Raw genomic sequence first — 24,271 nt, 5'->3', positions numbered from 1 at the left:
TTTCTGAGGAACCACCAGACTGATTTCCAGAGTGGTTGTACCAATTTGCAACCCCACCAGCAGTGGAGGAGTGTTCTTCTTTCTCCACATCCTCGCCAACACCTGCTGTCTCGAGTTTTTAATCTTAACCATTCTGACTGGTGTAAGGCGAAATCTCAGGGTTGTTTTGATTTGCATTTCCCTGATGACTAATGAAGTTGAGCATTTTTTAAGATGTTTCTCTGCCATCTGAAGTTCTTCAGTGAGAATTCTTTGTTTAACTCTGTACTCCATTTTTTAATAGGGTTATTTGGTTTTCTGGGGTCTAACTTCTTGAGTTCTTTGTATATATTGGATATTAGCCCACTGTCTGATGTAGGGTTGGTGAAGATCTTTTCCCAATTTGTTGGTTGCCAATTTGTCCTTTTGATGGTGTCCTTCGTTTTACAGAAACTTTGTAATTTTATGAGGTCCCATTTGTCAATTCTTGATCTTAGAGCATATGCTATTGGTGTTCTGTTCAGGAACTTTCCCTCTGTACCGATGTCCTCAAGGGTCTTCCCCAGTTTCTTTTCTATTAGCTTTAGAGTGTCTGGCTTTATGTGGAGGTCCTTGATCCATTTGGAGTTGAGCTTAGTACAAGGATACAAGGATGGATCAATTCACATCCTTCTGCATGCTGACCTCCAGTTGAACCAGCAGATGGTAACCATTCTTATTCAAACCACCACATCATGTAACAGGTACTTTGTAGGCCGAGATTGAAGTTTCATGGGACATTTATTTTCTCAAGATAAAGATGAAGCCATAATTTGGAGGTTAAATAGAATAAACTGGGCCCAGCCAGAAGTTGGTATCTGCACAGGAATCCTGGAGGTATTTAAAGTGCCAAGTGTTCTGATATGGATAAATACTCTATTTTAGTTCCTAAGGAAGAATTTTGGAGAGAGGCCTCTTTAGATGTTGATTCTCATGCTTGAATGCTGGTTTCCTGGAAATATCATTCCTATGGGAGGGGCTGGTGGGATCTGAGTGGATTCGAACTCTCTTCTTCTAGAAATGCCCACTTTCTGAAGGTCATCACCCTTTAAGCTGGTTCTTGGCATTCCGCTCCTTTAATTACATACGTTGGGCTTTCTTCTACCTCCCGCCTCGCCTCTCTAAAACAGACTTGTCAGGGGTCATCCCCATATCAAAGTCACATGTGTGTCACAGTTGCACCAGGAGCGTCTGGAAGCCATGACCCATTCACTCCTCACTGCAGCAGACTGCAGCAGCAGTCCCTGTGACCTGGACGGTATACAGCTCAGGAGGTGCTGGCGATGGACAATGAGAAGCAGTTGCATCAAAATTCTTCTTCAGGAACTAAAACAGAGTAGCAGCTTGCTTGAGAAGAATCTGATTCTTGGGCCCTGGGGTCATCTCTTTGCATAATAAAGAGTCAAGGGCAAAGAAGTAGAGTATCAACCTCAGAGGGGTAGAGGGGAGAAATTGTCCCTGAGTGTGCAGCCTTGGGCTTAATAATGCCCACAAGTCCTCATTCCCCACCTACTTCCTCATTTAGCAGAGATTCTTCTGGACTCTAGCAGCGGCAATGCAGGTCAAGGGTCAAAGTCGCCCGTCTTCTTCTTCTTCTTCTTCTTCTTCTTCTTCTTCTTCTTCTTCTTCTTCTTCTTCTTCTTCTTCTTCTTCTTCTTCTTCTTCTTCTTCTTTTTGGTTTTTTTTCAAGACAGGGTTTCTCTATATAGCCCTGACTGTCCTGGAACTCACAATGCAGACAAGGCTGGCTTCAAACTCAGAAATCCTCCTGTCTCTGCCTCCCAGAGTGCTGGGATTAAAGGCGTATACCATCACCACCTGGCTGGTCAAAGTATTCTATGAAGAACAATTCTCATACAGAAACTCAGGGCTGGGCTTCTGTTTGCTTGAAAATCTTGTCTAGGATGAGGTTTCTAGAAGCTTCTTCCAAGACAAGAGTTCTCAGGTGGGTGAGACAAAGGGTCAGAAATCAGAGAAATGGTAGCCTGAGCTCAGCTAGGATGTGAAAAGCAAGAGGTGGGGGGGGAGAGCGAGAGAGAGAGAGAGAGAGAGAGAGAGAGAGAGAGAGAGAGAGAGAGAGAGCGAGCTTGAGAGGCCTGCCTGTACATGCATGCCTAGAGGGTGAGAAGGGGGTGGGGAAAGCCACTTTACTCAGAGCAAGGGGAAGATCTTTGGTGGCACTTGGCCTTGGTTTTGTCCTTTGGACTTGAGTACAGTGGATCACTGTGGGAATTTCAGGGACAGCAGGAGAATTTTGTCTTTTGAACCTAATGAACATTTTCCTTTTAGATTACTTTGAATCTAACTCATCATAACAGACATGGCTCCTTCGGATCCTTGAATGTCAGTGCTTACAAGCACCTTCAAACCAAGAAGAAAAGACTTGTAGTGAGGGTCCCATAAGAGACGGGGACAGATGTGACTTCGGCACCATCCTCCCCACCCCCCAGCCCCTGCTTCTCTCCTCTCTTACCATTTGGTACTTAGCTAAAGTGCCAAACGACATTGCTGGGTGTGTGACTGGGGTCGTGTCATAGGGCTAAGGATTTTCTTTCTTTTGCATTTTTTTGTGGGGGATTGGGGCTGGGCTTGGGAGGATGAGATTTGGTAAAGACTTTAGGGGACAGATTAAAGCAATGGCTGACGGTGGGTGGAGCGGTGGCATTAATCATCCCTAAGACCCTACCAAGAGTTTATAAGGTACTTCTACCTGCCTCATGGGCACAGATGTCTTTGCTAAGTCACATTTTTTAGAACATACAGTTTATGCCAAACACCGGGCTAAGTACTATGTATATATTAACTTTCTCCTTAGCATGCTTTAGTGAGGTAGATAAGGTCTAGCACTTGCTTCTCATGGTTGAAGAATAGGCTCAAAGAGGCAGTCAGCTGTCCAACATTCCAAAAATCTTAAGTGATGGAGCCTGAATCTAGCCTTCTGCTCTGACTGGCTCTGCTACTCTATAAAGACTGGGGAAAGGGGCTCAAACAATTCCAGTATCACCCAGGAAGGGGCAGTGAAGACTGAGGACCAGGGAAGGAAAGGTTGCTTGCATTTGCTGATCTGCTGGCGATTGACCATACAGCGTGTGTTGAGCTGGGATTTGAACTCAGTTCCTCACCCCAGTGACCCTCTGGATCCAATCCTTGTTGGGATAGATATAAGAATAAACTCCATAGCGATTTTTCTTTCCGCAATCTTCACCCCAGGACACCACGCCCACCAGGTACCATGGAGTTATCTCTGAATCTTTGGTCACCATAGGGCCTCCAGAGTCACCAGCACAGGCATCTTTCCCCCCTAAAGGAAGGGGAGATACAGATAAATACAAAGCCCCTTTCCCAGTGCAAACCTGTGTCTGATTTGTAGTTCAGACAATTGGCCACTGGAGGGTGCAGCAGACCATTGGATCCAATCCCCTCCTCTGTAGGTCGGGTAAGAAGATTCCAGAAAGTGCTGGTTCAGGAAGGGATACCAAAAGTTCTGATTTCCCCCCCACCTCTTCCCTCCCCTCTCCCTCTCCCCCTGTTCTCCCACTCCCATCCCCGCTGTCTGTGCCCACCCCAGGTTCATAGTGCTTATGGCTGTCGGGTTCTTGTCTTACCTTCCCTTTCTCCTGCACAGATCATGTCCTTGGTCACTTTCTTCCCCAGTGGGGTATAGGCCTCCTGGCAGGTGTCATCGTTTACAATTGGGATTTCAATCTGGAACACAAAGCTGTGATTGGTTCTCACCCCTGGCTGAGGAGCCCTTGCTATCCTGACAGCTCTGAGCGGGCCTCCAGCTACCTTACACGTGGTTTCAGGAACTGCCGTGTAGTATAGGTAAAGGCACGGCTGAATGGAGAACTGGAGACCCATCTGCTACAGCCTCAGCTACAGACTTGCTGTAGGTACCGACTCTGGTCAAGCAGCTTTGCCTGATTGAGATTCACTTATTTTGTCTGTAATATGGAGACAATACATGCCTAGTATACAACAACTTGAAATATGACAACATATAGAAAAATCATATCAGTCTGTATATGCTCCCTCCATCTCTGCTCTAGAACCTGGTGCATGTGACTTTAAGAAAAGGCCATTGAGACTTCCATACCTTATCTTAAAGATAGAACTCACATTTTTTTTTTTTTGACAAACAAATCACAAGCAGTTTCTCAAAGGAAGTGTATGATCAAGTGTTTGACAGTGTATATAGATATATATTAAGTACTGTATACTAGGTAGTTTTGAAAATTAAGCATGTTATTTTTTTAACATGTATGTGGCTTTGCCTGCACATATGTTTGTGTGTCACATGCATATCAGGTACCTGTAGGGGGCAGAAGAGGTCATTAAATTCTCTAGAACTGGATTTACAGACAGCTGTGAGCCAGTAGGTGGGTGTTGGGAGTTGAACCTGGGTCCTCTGCAAAAGCAACCAGTGTCTTTTACAGCTGTTTCATCTGTCCAGTCCCCAAATGCTAGGTACTTTGAGAGCCCCATTACACTGGCTCTGTAGCTCACTCTCATTTATTAATTTCCCTCACTATAAGAACTGAATGGAAGATGTGCCCCAAGCACACACCCTCTGTTGGTTCTCATTACAAGGAACTATAGTTCGTGAAGATTCTCCTTGGGCTGGCCTTCCCGGGAAAGTGCGGTCAGGAAGCCATGTCATGAGGACGTGCTGTCAGCATGTGCTAGAGTCTCTGACTAACTACTATTCATCATCCGAGTACCAACCTTTGGGACGTCATCTTGAACCTTCAAGATGATGTCAGATCTCCCTTGTATATCCCAGAGCACCTGGCACCTCTTCATCACCTTCATCATACCCAAACTACTTCCTGTCTGTCCCATGTGACTGTACACATAAGGAGCCCAGGAGCCAGATGACTCCTTTTGCCTTCTATTTTCCCCAGCAAACCTCGTAGCTAGTTCACAGGGGATAGCAAGTAACCACTTGGAAGTCCCTGGATAAAACAATAGGTGATTGCTACACCTTCACAATTTTTAACTGTGATGAAAATAACGTATGTTCAAGGATTTAAATATGGTGAAGGATTTAGCACGCAGGCACATAATAGAACCTAGGAATGTGAGAGCCAGGCAGTTATTAGTGGAAATTTAGTAAGTTTGATGCTGCTTCTAATCTCCTTCACTTAGAAGTATAAAATGACTCTTTCAGGGTCTAAAGAAGTTGCTTGGGTCCCAGACGTGGATCCATGGTTCCTTAGGTCAAATTTGGGATTCATTTCTGAAATCATAGGGGTGTGGCTTTCAAATGCAGTAGTCAAGTTCACTTCTGCAAGGACTGTGCTTCTTGGAGCCTGGTCTGTTCTTGCTAATTTGGTATGTAGTCTTCATGGCATACAGATGAATCATGAGCCTGCTGGGTACCCACACTTGCTCTGTTCTGGGAGAATTTCTGTATTCTGAGGTTTTTACAAGCTGCCAGACACACAGAGCAGTATTTAGAGACCGGAACCTGTGACCAGTTAAACATATCAAACTTTCTGGGACTTTGAGCCCCATTAAATTTTTAAGTTGAGTCTGGCCCCTGTCTTTTATCATTTCCTTCCTCCAAGCCCCAAAATCCCAGAGCAGGCGGTATACAGCGGGCAGCCTGATGCATGGCCAAGGAATTTTTGCTTGTAGGATATAAATTAGACCCTACCTCCATCAAGTTCTCTGGAAACCTCTGTAAGAACTGCTTTCCCCAGCCGCTGACGATGACCATGGTTCCTGTTGGAGACAGTGTGAAGAGAGAGGCTGAGGTGAGTGCGCTGGAGATGCCCTGCCAACTTTAAGCCTCGGGAAATGGTTGAGGATATGACACACTGAATTCCAAGGAAAAGGATGCCAGTTGGCCTGGCTTGGCCTCTGGCCCTTCGTTGGACATGTTCTGATTATAGCATTTCATTTTAATAACTCAGGCAGTCCAATGGGGTTTTGTGTCCAGTTTAGAGGTGAGGGACTTAAGCTTACTGAGGCTGGTGGCATCCTCAAGATGACTCACTGTAGAGGAATCTGACATTGACCAAGAAAGAGGAAATGGGCTTCAGTCAGGAATCTGACTTTAGGCCATGACAGGGAAGTAAGTTCAGGCAAGAATTTAACTTTATGTCCAGGAGTGGTATAGGGGAGTCCTCCAGTAGTATTATGCCCAGTTTTCTGAGGAACCGCCAGACTGATTTCCAGAGTGGTTGTATCAGCTTGCAACCCCACCAGCAGTGGAGGAGTGTTCCTCTTTCTCCACACCCTCATCAGCACCTGTTTTCTCCTGAGTTTTTGATCTTAGCCATTCTGACTGGTATGAGGTGAAATCTCAGGGTTGTTTTGATTTGCATTTCCCTGATGACTCCTGGGCATATACCCAGAGGATTCCCCAGTATAATAAGGGCACATGCTCCACTGTGTTCATAGCAGCCCTATTTATAATAGCCAGAAGCTGGAAAGAACCCAGATATCTCTCAGTGGAGGAATGGATACAGAAAATGTGGTATATTTACATTATGGAATACTACTCAGCTATTAAAAACAAGGAATTCATGAAATTCTTAGGCAAGTGGGTAGAACTGGAGAAAGTTATCCTGAGTGAGGCAACCCAATCACAAAAGAACACACATGATATGTACTCACTGATAAGTGGATATTAGCCCAGAAGCTTGGAATACCCAAGAAACAATTCACATATCAAATGATGCCCAAGAAGAAGGAAGAAGAGGCCCCTGGTCCTGGAAAGGCTCAGTGCAGCAGTGTAGGGGATTACCAAGATAGGAAAACAGGAAGAAGGTGATTGGGGAACAGGGGGAGGGACAAGGGCTTATGGGACTTTCGGGGAAGGGGGGATCCAGGAAAGGGGATACCATTTGAAATGTAAATAAAGAATATATTGAATAAAAAAAAAGAATTTAACTTTAGGCTATAATAGGGAAGTAGGTTTAGGCAGGATTTTAATCTTAGGGTGGAACAAAGGAAGTAGGCTTCAGGCAAAATTTGGGGCTTGGACAAGGAAGTGGGCTCAGGTATTTTTGTCATTCTGACAAGCTCTTGGAAACAACTGCAATAGAGGAACTTTGCTTTTTGCCTTGCCTATTTGTGTTTATTGTCTTGCTTGTTCCTCTTTGTACTTCCATTCATGCTTGCGTCTAATTAAAATGGTATAAAAGAGGACTGGAAAAAAATTAAACCTGCCTTCAGTCTCAGAATTGACTGGGGTCATGCGGCAGCACTGTCTAATGGTCTTTTTCTTTTCAGTCCTTGCTCCTGTACTGGAGAACCTGTCGATTGCCTGAGTGGGCTAGGTCAACTCACTAGGAAAGCCAGCCCTGTGATTGGAACTGTGCGGTGATCAACTACTGCCCCTTCGCTACAGCTTGTCCTGCCACCATTTATCGCGTGTCTAGTGCTGGGGCTTGAAGCCTGAGTCCAGAACAGACAAGGCAAGCATGCTATTGCCGAGCTCTGTCGCCAGCCTGAGCCACACCCCAGCCATCCTTCTCTCTGGGTGCTACTTCATCATGCTGGGGGTGGCAGCACAAAATGGCAGCCTATATACAATCATGTCTAACAGCAGGCACATCTCTTCCTTCTCAGAGTTTCCCCTTTACTTATTTAGCTCACCAATACTCCTCTATTACAGTCACTAGTCTGGTTCTGTGTTCCTATATGGAATACATGTACACCTGTTTACCTTGTGCCTAATACAACTCGGGCCACCATGAATTAATTCCAATTTTATCGTCGTAGGGAAGCAGTGGGAAAATCCAACACACTCTGTGAGAGGCGATGTCCTACTACAACCTTGGCAACTCTGGAGAAGATCCCTTGGTCGTTACTGCAGTTGCAGTACAGGATGCGCTCAGGGGAGAGATACTGGGCTGGCTAGTTTTTATGCCAAACCAATGTAAGCTAGAGTTACCGGAGGGGAGGAAATCTCAGTTGAGAAATAACCTCTATAAGACTGTGCAATAGGCAAACCTGTAGGGCATTTTTTTAATTAGTGATTGATGAGGAAGGGTGGTGTCATCCCTGCCTTGGTCCTGGGGTCTATAACAAAGCAGACTGAGCAAGCCATGAGGAGCAAGCCAGTAAGCAACATTTCATGGCCTCTGCATCAGCTCCTGCCTCCAGGTTCCTGCCCTGCTAAAATTCCTGTCCTGACTTCCTTCAGTGAAGACCAGTGATATAGATGTGAGAAGCAAATAAACCCTTTCCTCCCCAGGTTGGTTTTGGTCATGGAGTTTCATGACAGCAATAGTAGCCCTGACTAAGACAGGTACCTTCAGTGGAAGGCTGCTCAGGCAGACAGACAGGCATCACAAAGTCGTTCAGCCTCGGGCTCTCTGACAGTTCCACCAGACCAAGGTCGTTTTCAAATGTGCTGGGGTCATACAACGGGTGAAGTCGGATGCTCTGTACATGCAGATGCTGTTCGTCTTCATCTGAGCGGCGTCTCCAGTGCTTCCCTGGACCACAGAAGGTGTATGAGGCAGAAGTGCAATGGATGCTTGCTCCCTACCAGCCCCAGCTCCATCTAGTACCTGGTCCAGCCTTGAGGCCTTTCTGCTGCCCTCTCAGCCATCCTGTCCTTCCTTCCACAGGAAGGTGCTCATGACTCCACCTCTGACATTATTATCAACCGGAGTGTATAGTTGACAGTAATCACCCTTTATTGTCTGGGTTGTATGTTGATTGCTTAATGAAGTTAAGGCTTTCCCTATGTGATAACCCAGCCGAGAAATACAGCTACTGTATATTCTCACTGGGAAGAGGTCATGGAGATAGAGGTGAGTAGGATGAAGGCCAAGAACCAACCAAAATTTTATATGTATATGTATATGTGTATGTATATATATGGAATTATTACTTTGTAAGCTAATTTTAAAATAGAATTATAAATAAATAAAAATATTGAAAATACTTCTGAGCTATTTATTCCTGATGCTAAGAATTTTTTAAAAATAAAGAGTTTTTTCATTTTAGTGTATGTGTGTGTGTGTGTGTGTGTATATACATGTGTGATATTTACATGGACATGGGTACTTGTGGAGGTCAGAAGAGGATGTCAGGGGTTCTGAAGCTGGGATTACTGGGTTTGTGAGCTGCCGACATGGAAGAAGAGCTCTGGTGCCCTGCAAGGGCAGGTGCTGTTATCTGCTGAGCCATCTTTCTGGTCCTCTGAGACTCATTTGTAATGCAAGTTAGGTCACAAAAGGAGAATTTTTTTAATTCCAAAAACAAAGTTTTAATTACTAAAGATCTTGATGTACATTAAAAAGGTATTTCCCTGTTGGGGATTGGTTCTAATGCTTTGTCTTAATTCAGCAACCAGACTCACATGGGAATCTGTTCAGACACTAAACGATGCCTGCCCTCAGTTGGCTCTGATTGGGAAATAAAGTTGCCAGTGGCTGGGCAGGATGAAAGAGGCAGGACTTTTAGATTGTGAGGACAAGGAACAGAGGGAGGAGAGGAGGAGAATTGCCATGACTCAGAGGGAGAGGGGTCAGATTTAAGAGCTGCTGGGAAGAAAGCTACCAGCCATCTAAGAATTTGGGAAAGGGGCTGTACTGGCTGGTTTTGTGTGTCAACTTGACACAGGCTGGAGTTATCACAGAGAAAGGAGCTTCAGTTGGGGAAGTGCCTCCATGAGATCCAGCTGTGGAGCATTTTCTTAATTAGTGATCAAGGGGGTAGGGCCCCTTGTGGGTGGTGCCACCTCTGGTGTGGTATTCTTGGATTCTATAAGAGAGCAGACTGAGCAAGCCAGGGGAAGTAAGCCACTAAGTAACATCTCCCCATGGCCTCTGAATCAGCTCCTGACCTGCTTGAGTTCCAGTCCTGACTTCCTTTGGTGATAAACAGCAATTTGGAAATGTAAGCTGAATAAACCCTTTCCTCCCCAACTTGTTTCTTGGTTATGATGTTTGTACAGGACTAGAAACCCTGACTTACGATGACAGGGGTTAAGGAGCCACTCCCCTGATTGAGTCTAGGGTAACAGAGGTGAAATGTTGGTTTAGCAAGTTGACTCAGGAAAGTTGGAGGCAAGCATGTATGCTAGCCACAGGGAGGATTAGAAATGCCCAGCCACTGAGCTGGTCAAGGCATATCAAAGTTAGCTGGCATGAATATCTCTTATTCACAAATCTAGAGAACTCTTTTGTGGGTGCAGCATGTGCGAGACCAGCTGGGATTCAAAGCAGTTTAATTCACTGCTACATTTCCCTCCAGACTCCCATGACTCAAAAATCCCTGCTTCCCTCTTGCAACAGCCTCTTCTCTCCTCATAAAGTTCACAGGCTGCTGCTATGTGTAGCATTAGTTCTTAATTGAACCCTGGCAGAACATTAAACTGAATTGAGCCAGCAGGTGGTCTTTATTTTATAAAGGAGAGTCTTGAAAATTGTGGCAGTGGGACTCTGTTCAGAAAACCACAGCTGCCTTTAGAAGCCTTGGCTGGGACTTACCCATGATAATTTTGAAGTCAGAAGGGCTGAGCAAGTATGAGTTGTTTAGGATTGGCTCCTCCTGATCAAGTGGATGGTGGAGGCAGTGAGCGGCCGTCAAAACCCAGTTGGAACCTGAAACAGAGCACACACATCCTATGGCCTGCACTGTTCCATTCTGCCTCCCATCGGGTCAAGCTAAGGTCCTTACTGCTACTCAAGAGCACCTTCCAAGACCCTGCTAGCAGCCAAACCCACCTCCATTGTGTTCATGGCCCCAAGCCAGACACTCACATGATCCTATTTGAAGATGAGGAGTTGAGTCTGAGATTCTAGCTCCCCATTTCAATCTAGGCCAAGACTAGACATTTTAAAGAGGTTTTCTGGGATTTCTTAAGGCCTATGACATGGGTGGGTTATCAGGTGGGTCTACAAAAATATGGTGAGGGAGGTTCATAACTGTACCTGGGAGCAGATTGTGTGCTCCAGATCCCCACCTGACCCTGCCCATACCCAGAGATAGTTTGACCTCCAGGAGTTCTGATACTACCAGGCTCACAGGTGAGTTCTGCCCTAACCTAACTCCAATACCTAGTCTAACTTGGACCCCTCCCCCCCAGGGCCCAGAGGACAAAATAACCCCTGCCTTCCTGGAGACATATCTTCCTTCTGGTATGCAAATTTGCCTGAGAACAGATCATTTGCTCCAGCACCCACTACCCTGTCCATACCTACAGTCAGCTTGACTCCCAGAATGTCATCCACAGCCAGGCTCACAGATCAGGTGCTCTAGACCCCCTCCCATACTAGAGTCAGCCTGTTCCAAGGAGGCCCAACATAAACAGGCTTACAGGAGAGACAGTAGTCAGAGACAGCAAGGCCAGTTAGCACCAGAGATAACCAGATGACTAGAGGCAATCAAAAGAACTTAAGCATCAGAAACCAATGCTACTTGGCACCATCAGAACCCAGTTCTCCCAAAACAGCAAGCCCTGGATACGCTAACACACCTGAAAAGCAAGATTCTGATCTAAAATACTATCTCATGATGATGATAGAGGACCTTAAGGAGGACATAAGTAACTCCCATAAAGAAATACGGGAGAACACAATCAAACAGGTGAAGGAATTGAACAAAATTGTCCAGGATCTAAAAATAGAAATAGAAACAGAAACAATAAAGAAACCACAAAGGGAGACAACCCTGGAAATGGAAAACCTAGGAAAGAGATCAGGAGTCACAGATGCAAGCATCAACAACAGAATACAAGAGGTAGAAGAGAGAATATCAGGCGTAAAAGATACCAAGAAGATATTGACTTAAAAGTTAAAGAAAATATAAAGTGCAAAAAGCTCCTAACCTAAAACATCCAGGAAATTCAGGACACAGTGAAAAGAACAAACCATAGAATAATACGTATAGAAGAGAGTGAGGATTCCCAGTTCAAAGGGCCTGTAAACATCTTCAACAAAATCATAAAAAAACTTCCCTAACCTAAGGAAAGAGATGCCAATAAATGTACAAGAAGCCTACAGAATGCCACATAGATTGGACCAGAAAAGAAATTCCTCCTGTCACATAATAATCAAAACACCACATGCACAGAACAACAGAAGAATATTTAAAGTGGTAAAGGAAAAATGTCAAGTAACATATAAAGGCAGACCTATGAGAATTATACTAAATTTCTCAACAGAGACTCTAAAAGCCAGAAGATCTTGGGCAAATTTCATACAGACCTTATGAGAATGCAAATGCCAGCCGAGGCCACTATACCCAGCAGAACTCTCAATTACCATAGATGGAGAAACCAAGATATTCCATGACAAAACCAAATTTAAATAATATTTTCCATTAAACCAGCCCTACAGAGGATAATAGAAGGAAAACTCCAATACAAGGAGGGAAACTACATCCAAGAAAAACCAAGGAATTAATCTCATAATAAACCCAAAAGAAGAGAACCACACAAACATAATTCCACCTCTAACAACAAAAATAACATGAAACAACAATCATTGGTCTTTAATATCTCTCAGCATCAATGGACTCATTTCCCTAATAAAAAGACATAGGGTAACAAACTGCATATATAAATAGGACCCAGCATTTTGTTGCATACAGAAAACATACCTCAGTAACAAAGACAGACACTATCTCCGAGTATAAGGCTGGAAAAAACTTTTCTAAGCAATTGGGCCCAGGAAACAAGCCATTCTAATACCCAATAAAATAGACTTTCAACCAAAAGTTATTAAAAGAGATGGAAAAGGATGCTTCATACTCAACATAGGAAAAATCCACCAAGATGATATCTATTCTCCAAATGCAACCCACATTTGTAAAAGAACTGCTACTAAATCTTACTAATATTACTCTAAAGCTCAAAACACATATTGAACCTCACACTATAATCATGGAAGACTTCAGCACTCCACAGTCATCAATGGATAGATCATGGAAACAGAAACTAAACAGAGACATAATCAAACTAACAAAAATTATGAACCAAATGGGTTTGACAGATATCTACAGAATATTTCACTCTAAAACAAAAGAATATACCTTTTTCCTCAGAACCACATGGTGCCTTCTCCAAAATGGACCATATAATCAGATACAAAATAAGCCTCAACAGGTTCCCAGGACCCAACAGGGATGACATTAGCTGACACACCCAACAATAGGGAGATAAGACCTGAAGAGATCACCTCCAGTAGACAGGTTTAGCTCCCAATTGAGGGACAGGGCCACCCACCCATCTTAAAATTTTTAACCCAGAATTGTTCCTGTCTAAAGTAAACACAGGGACAAAAAATTGAGCATTGACCATCCAGAAGGCCATCCAGAGACTGTTCCATCTTGGATCCATCCCATCTGCAGATCAAACCCTGACACTATTGCTGATCCAAGCAGTGCTCTCAGTGCTCTAGTTTGGTCCTATGAGAGGCCGTCAGCATATGACTAAGACAGATGCAGATACTCACAGCCAATCTTTGGACTAAGCCCAGGGACCTCAACAGAAGAGTTAGGGGAAGGACTGAAGGAGCTGAAGGGGATTGCAACCACATAGGAAGAACAACAATATCAGCTTACCAGACACTCCAGAGCTCTCAGGGACTAAACCACCAACCAAAGGGTATCCATGGATGGGTCCATGGCTTCAGCTACATATGGAGCAGAGGATTGCCCTACATGGCATCAATGGGAGGGGAGGTCCTTTGTTCCATGGAGACTTGTTGCCCCTGTGTAGGGGGATACTAGAGGGATGAGGTGGGAGTGGGTTGGTAGGGGAGAACTCTCAGAGGCAAACAGAAGGGGAGGTTGGGATGGGGGTTTGCAGAGGGGAGACTAGGAAGGAGGACAACATTTGAAATGTAAATAAATAAAATAGCCAATTAATAAAAAAAAAAATCTGGTGAGGACTGCCATCATCCTCATCTTTGCTTGCTTGTGTGTGGCTCTGATGTCGGTATTAGGGGCACCTGGAGGTTCCCTAGAAATAAAGAATGCTATTAGCAAGATCCCCCAAGTAGTTCCTGTGCACATGACAACTCGACAATGGTTAGCAGCTGGCTTGGTGACTGCATATTGGAATCAATGGGGAGAATTAGAAATGTGGATTCACCTGGAGAATTAGAAAAGGTGTCATCGTTGTGACCTGCATCCAGGCTATATGCAGCAGAGGCATATGAAAAGATCCTCTGGTGATTTGACTGTAGTCAGGGCTGAGGGCGACTGTTCAGAGCCAGTCCAAGTCAGAACAGTGGTGTAGTCCTAGTTACAGTACGTTAGTGTCTCCTGATTAGTGTCCTGATGTACTTCTTGGCTGCCATCTTCTTGCTCTAGGTGAATATATTTTTGATGTGTGTCTAATGCAGTGTCAAGCTTTTAGCCTTCCTCAGTGGTGCTAACAGCAATAGCGGAGGCCTGGATATCTCCAGTGGGAGCCAAGCAGAAAAAATGCGTTGTAGACAGGGCTGGGCTGGGCTGGGGTGTATGGATCAGTGGTCTAGGCTATAGTTCCGAGTTGAAGGCAGAGGGTGTTGTTTCTGGAGCAGCTCCCAGAATCTATTTGCCCCTCTCAGAAGGAGTCACACATTCTGGTTCCTGGTTTTGGACAAATCTCAGCACAGAACATTCTCTTCTTCCAGGTACATCCTGACCCTGCCCGTGGCTAGGGGTTATTGGAACAGTGGGTAAGGTGGGCTGAGGAACCCAGGTTAGGAAATCCTGCTTCAGAGCAGGGCTTTCTGGATGAGTCTGTGTGTGTGCTCTGGCTTGCCCAGAGGTTAACTTCACCTTTGAACTCTGCCAGCTCCCCACCCCCATTGACCTTCAGTGTGCACAGAGACAGTGCTCTGCCTCTTCTTCAGTCTATTAGAACCCTTCTGGTCTGTCTGCTCTCTCCTATCCACCTCAGCTCTATCACAAAGAATAGCAGCAGCAGATCTGCAGAGCTGGGGGAGAGGGCCCAGTGTGAAGGAGCTTTTAGCTGGGTCAATGGTAAAAGTGAATTTTAGCTTTCAAACGTAAACATGCAACCAGTTCCAGCACTGGATGACCATTATTGACATAAAAAGTCGACGTTGGAAAAGCAAATTCAAAATCTTAAAGCAATGGGTGAAGTCCATTTTTCACTCCTAACAACAACAACATGACAAATGGTCTTCCTTCCTTCCACTGCTCGTGACTCTTCCTCTCCGCTCTCTGCCTCTTCTCTTCCTTCAACAGGGTTCCGCCCTCCCGTTCTCCTTTCCTGATGTTTCCTGTCCCTTGGGTGTTTTGGGGCCCATCAGTCTGTCTTCTACTTGTCATTTGTCACCTTTATTTCTGTCCTATTCTGTCATCAGTTCTCTCCCTCTTATGTTCTAGGTCCCGTGCCTGCCGCCCCTTTTGTCTCAGTCTGTTGCTGGTGTTCTCTGATTATCTGCCCTTCCCTTCTCTTTCTTGGTTCTGTCCTGTGCCCTGGTTCCCACTGAACTGGTCAGAATGTGCCTAGAAATCTGCTTCTGTTTCCAGGATCTAATCTGAAATCTCAAGTATGCATCCAAGGTCCTTTAAACCCCATTTTCTCTGATTTCCAAGGCTGCTACTGGTGGTGGTGGTGGTTGGGAGGGCTGGGGTCCAAGTGTGTGTGTGTGTGTGTGTGTGTGTGTGTGTGTGTGTGTGTGTGTTTTGGTTCACCCTGATCTGGCAGCTCTGGCACATCCCAGATCTGTGTCACAGTACGTGCCTTCACTTGCAACCAACTTTCAACAGTCAGTCAGGAGACTGACCAGAACCAGGAAGTGCTCCACAGCTCAATGAATTAGAACACGAGTATACTTGCCCTGGTTCCAGCTGCAGCCTCCTGTGTCCACACTGTCTTTGTGGTTCCGGCAGTTTACAAGGTCCTTAGTTTCCACCCTGTTCCTAGCCCCGAGTTTTCCACCCCTTCACTTTCTCCTTACCTAAAAGGCTACCCCCACAGAAGGGTTGCCCGTTCAGATGGGACAACATGGCAATCCATGGAGTGGTCCCCTTCTGGGCTGGGCGTCCACTGAAGATCTTGGAGATCTGCTTCCGGGAGAACTTTGGGAAACCACACACTGTAGCCAAGGGAGGGAGGAACATGTCACACATCTGTACTTCTCCTTATCCATTGGGGATACTGGTTTATCATTCTGCTGGGAACATCTGTTACTATTAGATCTCCCTTTCCTGCTTCTACTAGTGTTTTAGTTGGGTTTTTGTTTTTATGCATGCATGTATGTGTATTCGTGGGCATGTGCAGGCATGATGTGGTGTGTGTGTGTGTGTGTGTGTGTGCGTGTGTGTGTGTGTGTGTGTGTGTGTGTGTGTGTGTGTGTGTGAGAGAGAGAGAGAGAGAGAGAGAGAGAGAGAGAGAGAGAGAGAGAGATTTCCCCAATCATGGTCTAGGTAACTTGAATGCAACTAATCTCAACTCTGGTTTCAGAGGTATAAATGTGATTCATCAAAGGTCTAGGTCTTGGGTCATAGCAATATCTTTAATAGGAAACATGTCCTTGGACAGCCAATTAAAGTCTGAGCTGAACATTTTACTAAACATTAGAATAAGTGTAAGGATCTCTCTGCTGGCATTCCCGAGCTCTTATTTGCAGGGCTGGATCTGCCAAGTTTAGTCTTATGGAGGGCATGCTGGGGAATGGGAGAGTGGTGCTATCATAGGCTAGAGTGAAATGGAGAGGTAAGGGCTGAGGCCGGTGTCACATCCCAGTGCTGAGGTCTGATAAGAAACCTATTGGGTTTGCTCATGGTTTTTCAGTTATATGAACCTGTAGATCCTCCCTTTCTTCTTCCCTTCCCTTCCCTATTGATGTTGGATTTCTGTCACTCAAAAATGTTAGATTTCTAATAAAGAAGTTCCATGCTCCATCACTGGGGCTTTTGTCCTCAGACAAAGCCTTCCTCCAGGTCTGTGGAGTTGCATACTGCTACAATGAAGGTCTTTCTGCTTAATCCCCTCATTCCCTGCCTTCCTTGCTGTGGATTCCTAGACAAACCTATGACTGAAAGCCCTTAGAAACCACCCAGTATATGATGTTCCTCCTATCATATACCTCAAGAAGTCAAAGTCTACAAAAAGTCTCTGGCTTGCCAAAAGTCACTCTATGGGCAAATGACAAGAATATAATTCTAGATCACCTGACCCCAACCCTGGGCTTGCTCCCCTCAGGCCAGCATCATTAACTCTGAACAATATGGCTCCCAGGACCCTTAGAACTCTCTGGAGCCAAGCAGTCACATGCCACTTTCAAAGCAAGACTGGACTGAAACACTGGCAAATATTCTGAATCGTTGACGACATCCTGAGCATTTCCCAGCGCTGCTGCAAGGACTTTAGGAACCAGCCCCAGTCAACATCTGGTTCCATTCCAGCAGACACTCAGGGCATGGGGATGGATGCCTTTCTATATTTTTTATCTCTTCTTTTACAAAAGAGGGTCAAAGTCACACACACACACACACACACACACACACACACACACACACACACACATGCATGCACATATACATACATTCAAGCATTCATGCGTGCACACACAGTATCTACTTCTCTTTCATTCCACAGTGTCTCTTTACTCTCCAAAGAAGACACAAACTCTTCGTACTCTGGCCTCTCTTTGGACGTGGATTTAGATGAAAGCACTACCTACTGACTGATCACACTTAGAAATAAGGCAGACATTGGAATATCCTGTCGACATACACTCTGGTAGTTTTTGGTCCTAAATGGAACCTCAACCTGATATTTTCATAAATGGGAGAACGCTGATTTTGAAATTGTCCAATGTGTTCTCTCTGTTCTTACAACCTCTTCTTGTCCCACGGCTCCCCAACCACCAAAGCTGGCCGTCCTTTTAAGTGAAGGATAGATAGACGTCAACTTCAAAGAACAAAGAAACAGAGGGAGGGGAAAACAGACTTTTGTTTGAAGTTAGGAACTGTGGTAAGAATAAAAGATTTGTGTGTTTGAAGGAAGCAGAGCCTGGGAACTGGACAAGATTTTTCCTGGATGTCACAAGGAGAAGATGATGCTACTGTAGCCTCCTGCCTCTCACGGGACAGTTGAAAGCCTTTCAGGCTGGCGGGGGGGGGGGGGAAGGGGGGAGGGGGGTGAGGATAAAGGGAGACTAGGGTGTCAGGCAGTTCAAACCCTGACCATTCCTCAGAAAGGACAATGGTAGCTTGGATCCTACCTTGATGAATGTCCACCCTGAGGCCTTTGCCAAGACCCTCAGGCCACACCACATGGGTAACTACCTCACAGCTCTCCTGTCTCTCTCCTTAGCTACTGAAGCACTTTTTGCCCCCTTGCCTTTAAGCCTCTGCCTTGGTGGTCTCTTTGAAACCCTTGGCTTCCTTTTGTATTTTGCAATCTTCCACCAGACAATATCTCCAGGCCTTATTCCGCCTATGGCTGGTGAGTATCAATTCTTGACTTCAAAGTGCCCTCTCTTCTGAGGTTCGTGATTCCTAACTGGCGACGCACATTTTCAGCTGAGTTGCTAGAGAGCCCTTCAAACCCTAGCGAAGCCTCAGCCCTTGCCCTCATCACTCACAAACCTCCCTCCCTCTCCTGGTTATTCCAGATTTCCTCTAATGTCCGAACTGGCCGCATTCTTGTCGTCCCCCCTTGTCTTTCATATCTGTATGTTATCAGTCATTAAGCTAATGGAAAACTACCAGTTGTAGGATAATCTTTCTCCCTGTTCCACGTCCTAGCATGCACTCCAAATAATCCACAGGCCACAGTACAAAGTCAACATAGCTAATGGAAAGTACAAATCAGAAATGTAGTCCAATTCAAGCCATGACAGTCTTTGAAACCAGCAGTGTGTAACGCTTTCAAAGGCTAATTGAGAATTGTTTTACTTCTCAACAGCATATAAAGCATGACACACACCCAAAAGTATGGCACAAACCCCAAACCAAGGCAAACCATGTGTATGCCCTATGGAGATGCTCCCACAGTGCATGATGCTGGCCCTGCCTTCCCATTTGTGCGGCATCTCCAGAGATGCCTACAGTCCAAGCTTTGCTGCTGCACCACAAGGCCTAAACTACCTTGTCTGCATTACCATGCATGGTGGGGATTCACCATATCTCACTAAGACACTCAGTAGCCCAGTCTTGTCCTACCACTTTTCTCTGACATGCTAGCTGTACTCAGATCTGCTAAACTCAGAATTTCCAGGCGTGAAGATTCAGCAGTTAGCAGTGTTTGACAACCAGTACCACAGCATGAATCTAACAGGATGCACTCAGAGAATCTCTGGCTGGAAGACAGTGCGGAGCAGGGCTTTTATGACTGTCTCTCAATGTCCCCTGCATCTTTAGCTAATGCCTGTTCCTGCCTACCTTTCCTCTCTTGTCCACTGTGCCCCTTCTCTGTCCTCCCCTGTGGTCTCTGTTGCCTCTGCTAAGCCATTCTGAGTCCCCATAGTTACACAGAGTTGCACCTTCTTTAAATTACATCCTCACAATACTTAGATCTCATTCCTTTGGTGACAGTTAGCTCACTTGACTTCTGTTAACGTCGGTATACACATAGCCTTGTATTGTTTGCTAGTGAAAGCTCTTTGGAGCCACGGGTGTAAATTGTAGGCATTTAAGTGATGGGAGTTGTTACAGCCTTACTTCTGAGAAAGAAATATGTCAATAGTCAATAAGCACTGCCTTTTCTTTGTGCTTTACCCCACTTTAGATGGTGCCCAGATGCCAGCAGCTGTGCCTACAATGGGGGGGGGGACTTAATGAAAGCACATGTCTTTTTAAAAGATCAAAATGAGTGAACACACTTCGCAACAAACTCTCAAACCAGGGTTGTTGGCTAATCATAGATTTATTGCCACTGTAGACTCCTGACAAGAGAAACAGAGTGCAGAGGTCCTTATAGAGTAGCAGAGCCCATGACATTAAATATACAAACTATAGTGTCCTTTACATGTGCCATTCATAGATAGCGGAGTGTGTTTTGACGGCCCTTCCCAGTTCCCTCCACATTCCCTCTCCGGGCCTTTCCAGCTGCTTTTGTCTGATGGAGAGTCCTGGTATAGTGAATACTCAGCCTGTGAGAGCCACAGATGCTGCTAGCAATCAGGGAAGTGCCTGTTGAGAGTGCTGGTCAGACCCGATGGGACCTTCTGATTTCCCCTTCCAGATGAGGAGAAAATGATGACAAAGGCCATATGGGCAGCTGAAGATAGAGCTAAGGACAGAATTCCAGGACTCTTTGTCTCTCTCCAATGGGTGAGATTCTGTCCCTTGACCTTGACCCTCCAGAACCCCAAGGGATAGGTGGGTTGGAGTTTGCCACTTGGTAGATTCTCCACTGAGCTTAGGCTCTGGGTTGAATAGAATCTCAAATATTGGAGTGACCTGCCAAGTCTTGTGCTCATATTTTCTTCTGTTTTCCTGCTGAGAAGCAATGGGGCACAGTGGGGCACAGTGGGGCTGTCTTCTCTTTCTTCAAGTAGTCACCAGTCTCCATACACATGGCTGGGGGCAGGTCTTCTGTAGGTGACACTTCCCAGGGCTGGAAGGTTGCTCTGTGTTTGTGTGGAGTGGCAGTGGGCACTTCACGGTACCCACTGGTATTTGAGTGGCACGTGGAGCCCCCGCTGTGTTCTGAGTGGACAGCAGTGCTGCAGGGTGTAGGAGAGCTGCTGCCACTCTGCTCCTTCAGTCAACAGAGCCCTTGTAGTATCCTCTTGGTTGTCTGAAACTAATGGAGGGCACAAGGCACAAGCTCTGCACTGCAGGAAGCTTTTAAGAGAAGTCCCAGGAACAAAAGTGCTCCCAGACACTGCTCTCTGAAGGACATCTCGACTCTGCTCTTGGTCCCCCAAGCCTGAACTGTTATTTCCTAGATGAAGAACCAGTCTTAGTGCAAGCCTAGAAACCAGAGATGGGCAAATACATGGATACAGACTTCAGTTGAAGGAGTCCTTTCTTAATGATCAGGACCAAGCTTTCTTACATCAACACTGGGCTCCACAGCCTTGAAAAGTGATTAGGAGTGATTGACATTTAGAGAGGATCCAAGCCTTCCGGAAAGCTCACCCACTGGAGAGGAGAGGCTAAGAGAGAGGAAGGAGGCTTGGTTGAAGCTTTGGACTGAATTCTCTTGCCTAGAGATTGCCCCTGCATAATGCTAACCCCAGTCTTGGGGGTTGGGGCTATCTCAGGAACATGAGTGTGCTGCAGTTTATTTGGTTTGGTAAGTATCATGGAATATGCTGTTGGCAGTGTGTGGTGCAACCTCACTTGACCTGGGGCAGGGTAGCAGGCCCCAAGAAGTATTTGCCTTCACCGTTCTACCTGGAGCTCCATGACACCCGTCGGGGAGTTCATCTCCTCCCATAACCAGTCCACATAGTTGGAAACCTTTGTGTAGACTCCATATACTTGCTTGCTACCACATTCTTCAGGTCCTCCCCAGGACACCAGGCCTTGGGCTACCCAGTGCTGGCTCATCTCATCAAAGATGACAAAGGCCCCACCACTATCCCCAAGACAAGTATCCTTGCCACCTTCATAGTAGCCGGCACAAAACATGTTCTCTGTGACACTGTAGTTGCCTGAACGAGACTCATAACTGGCTTTGCATTCAGCATGTGACACCACAGGCAATTTGACATACTGGAGGACATCTGACAAGGTCCGTGTGCCACTGATGATGATCTCATCCACTGTCACATTAGGATTGGAGATGCCCCAGCCAGCTACCAGTCCCAACATGTGAGGGGCTGGACCTTCAGGCTCAGGTCTCGGTAGACAGACGGGCATGACGTGGGCTCCCAAGGGCACAGGCTTCTGCAGCTGGACCAGAGCTATGTCATGGTTGTAGTTCTGGATGTTAAAGTCAGGATGGAGTACCACTCGGGCAGCAGAGCTATTGACAGCTCCTGATTTATCCCGAACATCATGAAGGCCCAGGTAGACGGTGACATGTTCCTTGGAGACAGGTATGACTGTGTTGTCTCTGCGCTGGGAACGCAGTACGTGGGCTGCCGTGAGTATCCACGATTCAGAGAGCAGGGCCCCACTCCCAAACCACTTGTCATTTGGTACCCTTGACGTGTCTTCTACTACTATGAGGGCCTGCCATGGGAAGAGTCCAAGTTCAGCGTTCCGACCTCCGATGATTCTCTTCACCAGGTTTGGCAGGGCGCGGGAGGGTTGCCCACACACTGTGAGAAGGAAGAAGTGGAAACAAGAGACAGATACAGAGTCAACCGAGTGAGAAGAACCAAGAGAAATTTATACCATTCCCACTGTGGATTATGCCACCATGGGACCCTCACTTGCCTGCTGGCTTAGGAGAGCTCAGCTAGGATTCACTTACATCTACATCTCTCTGAGTCGGCCTTATGTCTAGGTTGGAACTTCATAACCAGAACCAGTCCAGTACCAGATCACTTTATGTTTTGGCCTTGTCCAACCTGAGCCACGTGTGGTTAAGACACTTTTGGACTGGACCGTATTTAGCCAGACCATCATTAGCAAAGGACACTTTATATCCATTCTTCTTTAGAAAGGTATCTTATCTTTCTGAAGGCACCTGCTCTAAATGCACTCAGAGACCCACCTGGAGTTTTCTCTAGATGCTCACAGAAATCAGAAGATCCTAAAAGGCTATCTATCAGACCAGAGTAGTCAGATGTCAAGCTTCCAACCCCCATTATGAGCTAGCACGTTGTGTGACTTTCAGAAACTCGCTTCCTCATCTGTAGAATGGATGTGTCACTAGTGTTTATTTTATGACAGTGTGTGGCACAGTTACTGAGTTCAGTGAGAATTTTTCAGATTCCATGCCAGACTGGGACACTTGGGTTTCTGACTTAACTTTTCCACTTTCAAGGTGAACTGAGTCAGAGCTCCTGTTTTTGGATTTCAACCTCTGAAAGGTGATTTAGAAATTTTAAATTTCTCTCTTCCTCATGTCCACAGCTTATATATGACTGCCATTATCCAGAGGTCAAGGTTAGCTCAAGGTGATATGGCTGTCGAGTCAGGTGGCAAGTCTAAATGTGTCTTTAATGTTTCATCTGTATCCCACACTGCCTTGTCCCATGTTAAGATTATGGTAATAGGCTTACATCATTTCTCTGGCCTAAAGGACTCCCTGGTGCTTGTGAATTATGGTTCAGTGTTTACAGGGCACGGAAAAGGTGGCATAATCCACAGGCAATGATGCATAAGCCTTGTTCCGGATCAGCCATCATTGCTCCCAGGATCCTTTAGTACCTTTAGGAGATAAATCTTCGCTCGTCTGAGCCACACCCTGAGTATTCGCATCACCAGGCTCCCACAGCCAAACTCCTCTGGCTTATGAGCAGAAGGTCTTCAGTAGCAATCCCTTACTATGAACAGACCCATGTGGGTCTTCCCAGAGAAGGGTGTTTGAAGTCAGTGTGAGTTTGTACCTCCTGTGGTAATGGTCAGGCTATCCTCTTGGGCTCCAAGCACTTAGAGAATAATTCTTTAGAGACCAAGAGGCGTCTGGGTTTCCTTGTGACTTTGGGAGGGTCACAAAAAGCTAATGCTTTTCGGATGCTCTTCTTTCCAGTGCCAAATGTTTCTTCCATGATCCTGGGCCATCCCATTATTTACTCCAGGCCACATGTAAATGGACCTTTTAGTTTTTGGTCTGGTCTTTGATGTCAAGTGCCAGTCTCTCATCACAAAGAGCAGACAAGGAGGTGACATTTCAAGGCAGGTCTGTGACATGCTCTACATAAAAACTCATCTAGCAGACAAAGGTCATAATCTGCTGAGGGACAACTAGGTGACTCAAGCCACGTCACAACGAAGCTCATGTCCAGCAATGAATGATACCCCCCTCCAACCAAAGCGTCAGTCCATCCTGAGGTCTCAGAAGGTCAGATCCCAGGGAATGTTAAAGGTCAACTAATTTATGTATGGCAAAACAAAGTTTCAGAGAAGGAAATTCACTTACTCAGAGTCATTATATTAAGAAAAGAGAAGCATCTCACTTATCTGAACTAACTTTGTCATTATCATGTTTACTTCTGATTTATTTTTTGACTTTTCAAGGGGTCAAAATGATACAAGTGGTCTTTGGGGAAGGTCACCAAGACAGGACCGACCGTGGAGCGTCCTCCTCTGACCCAGCCTCCCTCCTCTCCTCTCTTGATTTCCCTTCAGTATCATAAGTGGGTGGGACTCCAGGGCTGTCTCACTGAGTTCAGTGAGACAGAACAGTTGGTGAGGATGACCTCAGATTCCATGCATGGACTCTTCCATGTTGCTCACCGCTACTCTT

At 45.7% G+C, this 24,271-nt stretch overlaps 1 protein-coding gene across 2 annotated transcripts in view; it reads right to left on the bottom strand.

Moving 5' to 3' along the window:
* Positions 1-2,481: 2,481 nt before the first annotated feature.
* Positions 2,482-24,271, bottom strand: part of Masp1 (MBL associated serine protease 1) — a 69,549-nt gene continuing 47,759 nt past the window's right edge. Inside the window, exons 11-16 of one of the 2 annotated variants that reach the window (XM_052158739.1) lie at positions 15,909-16,046; positions 10,476-10,589; positions 8,286-8,471; positions 5,678-5,745; positions 3,624-3,723; positions 2,482-3,319 (exon numbers count right to left, since the gene is read on the bottom strand). In XM_052158739.1, the coding sequence (XP_052014699.1) occupies positions 3,129-3,319; positions 3,624-3,723; positions 5,678-5,745; positions 8,286-8,471; positions 10,476-10,589; positions 15,909-16,046 (797 nt within the window). In that variant the 3' untranslated portion in view covers positions 2,482-3,128. Of the gene's footprint in view, positions 3,320-3,623; positions 3,724-5,677; positions 5,746-8,285; positions 8,472-10,475; positions 10,590-15,908; positions 16,047-19,806; positions 22,176-24,271 lie in introns of those variants that run through there. The other variant, XM_052158738.1, reaches the window with a different exon arrangement.

The sequence above is a fragment of the Apodemus sylvaticus genome, chromosome 15 (assembly GCF_947179515.1).
Source record: "Apodemus sylvaticus chromosome 15, mApoSyl1.1, whole genome shotgun sequence".
Lineage (NCBI taxonomy): Eukaryota > Metazoa > Chordata > Mammalia > Rodentia > Muridae > Apodemus > Apodemus sylvaticus.
The sequence above is the reverse complement of the archived record's forward strand: the minus strand, read 5'-3'. Positions and strand labels throughout refer to the sequence as shown.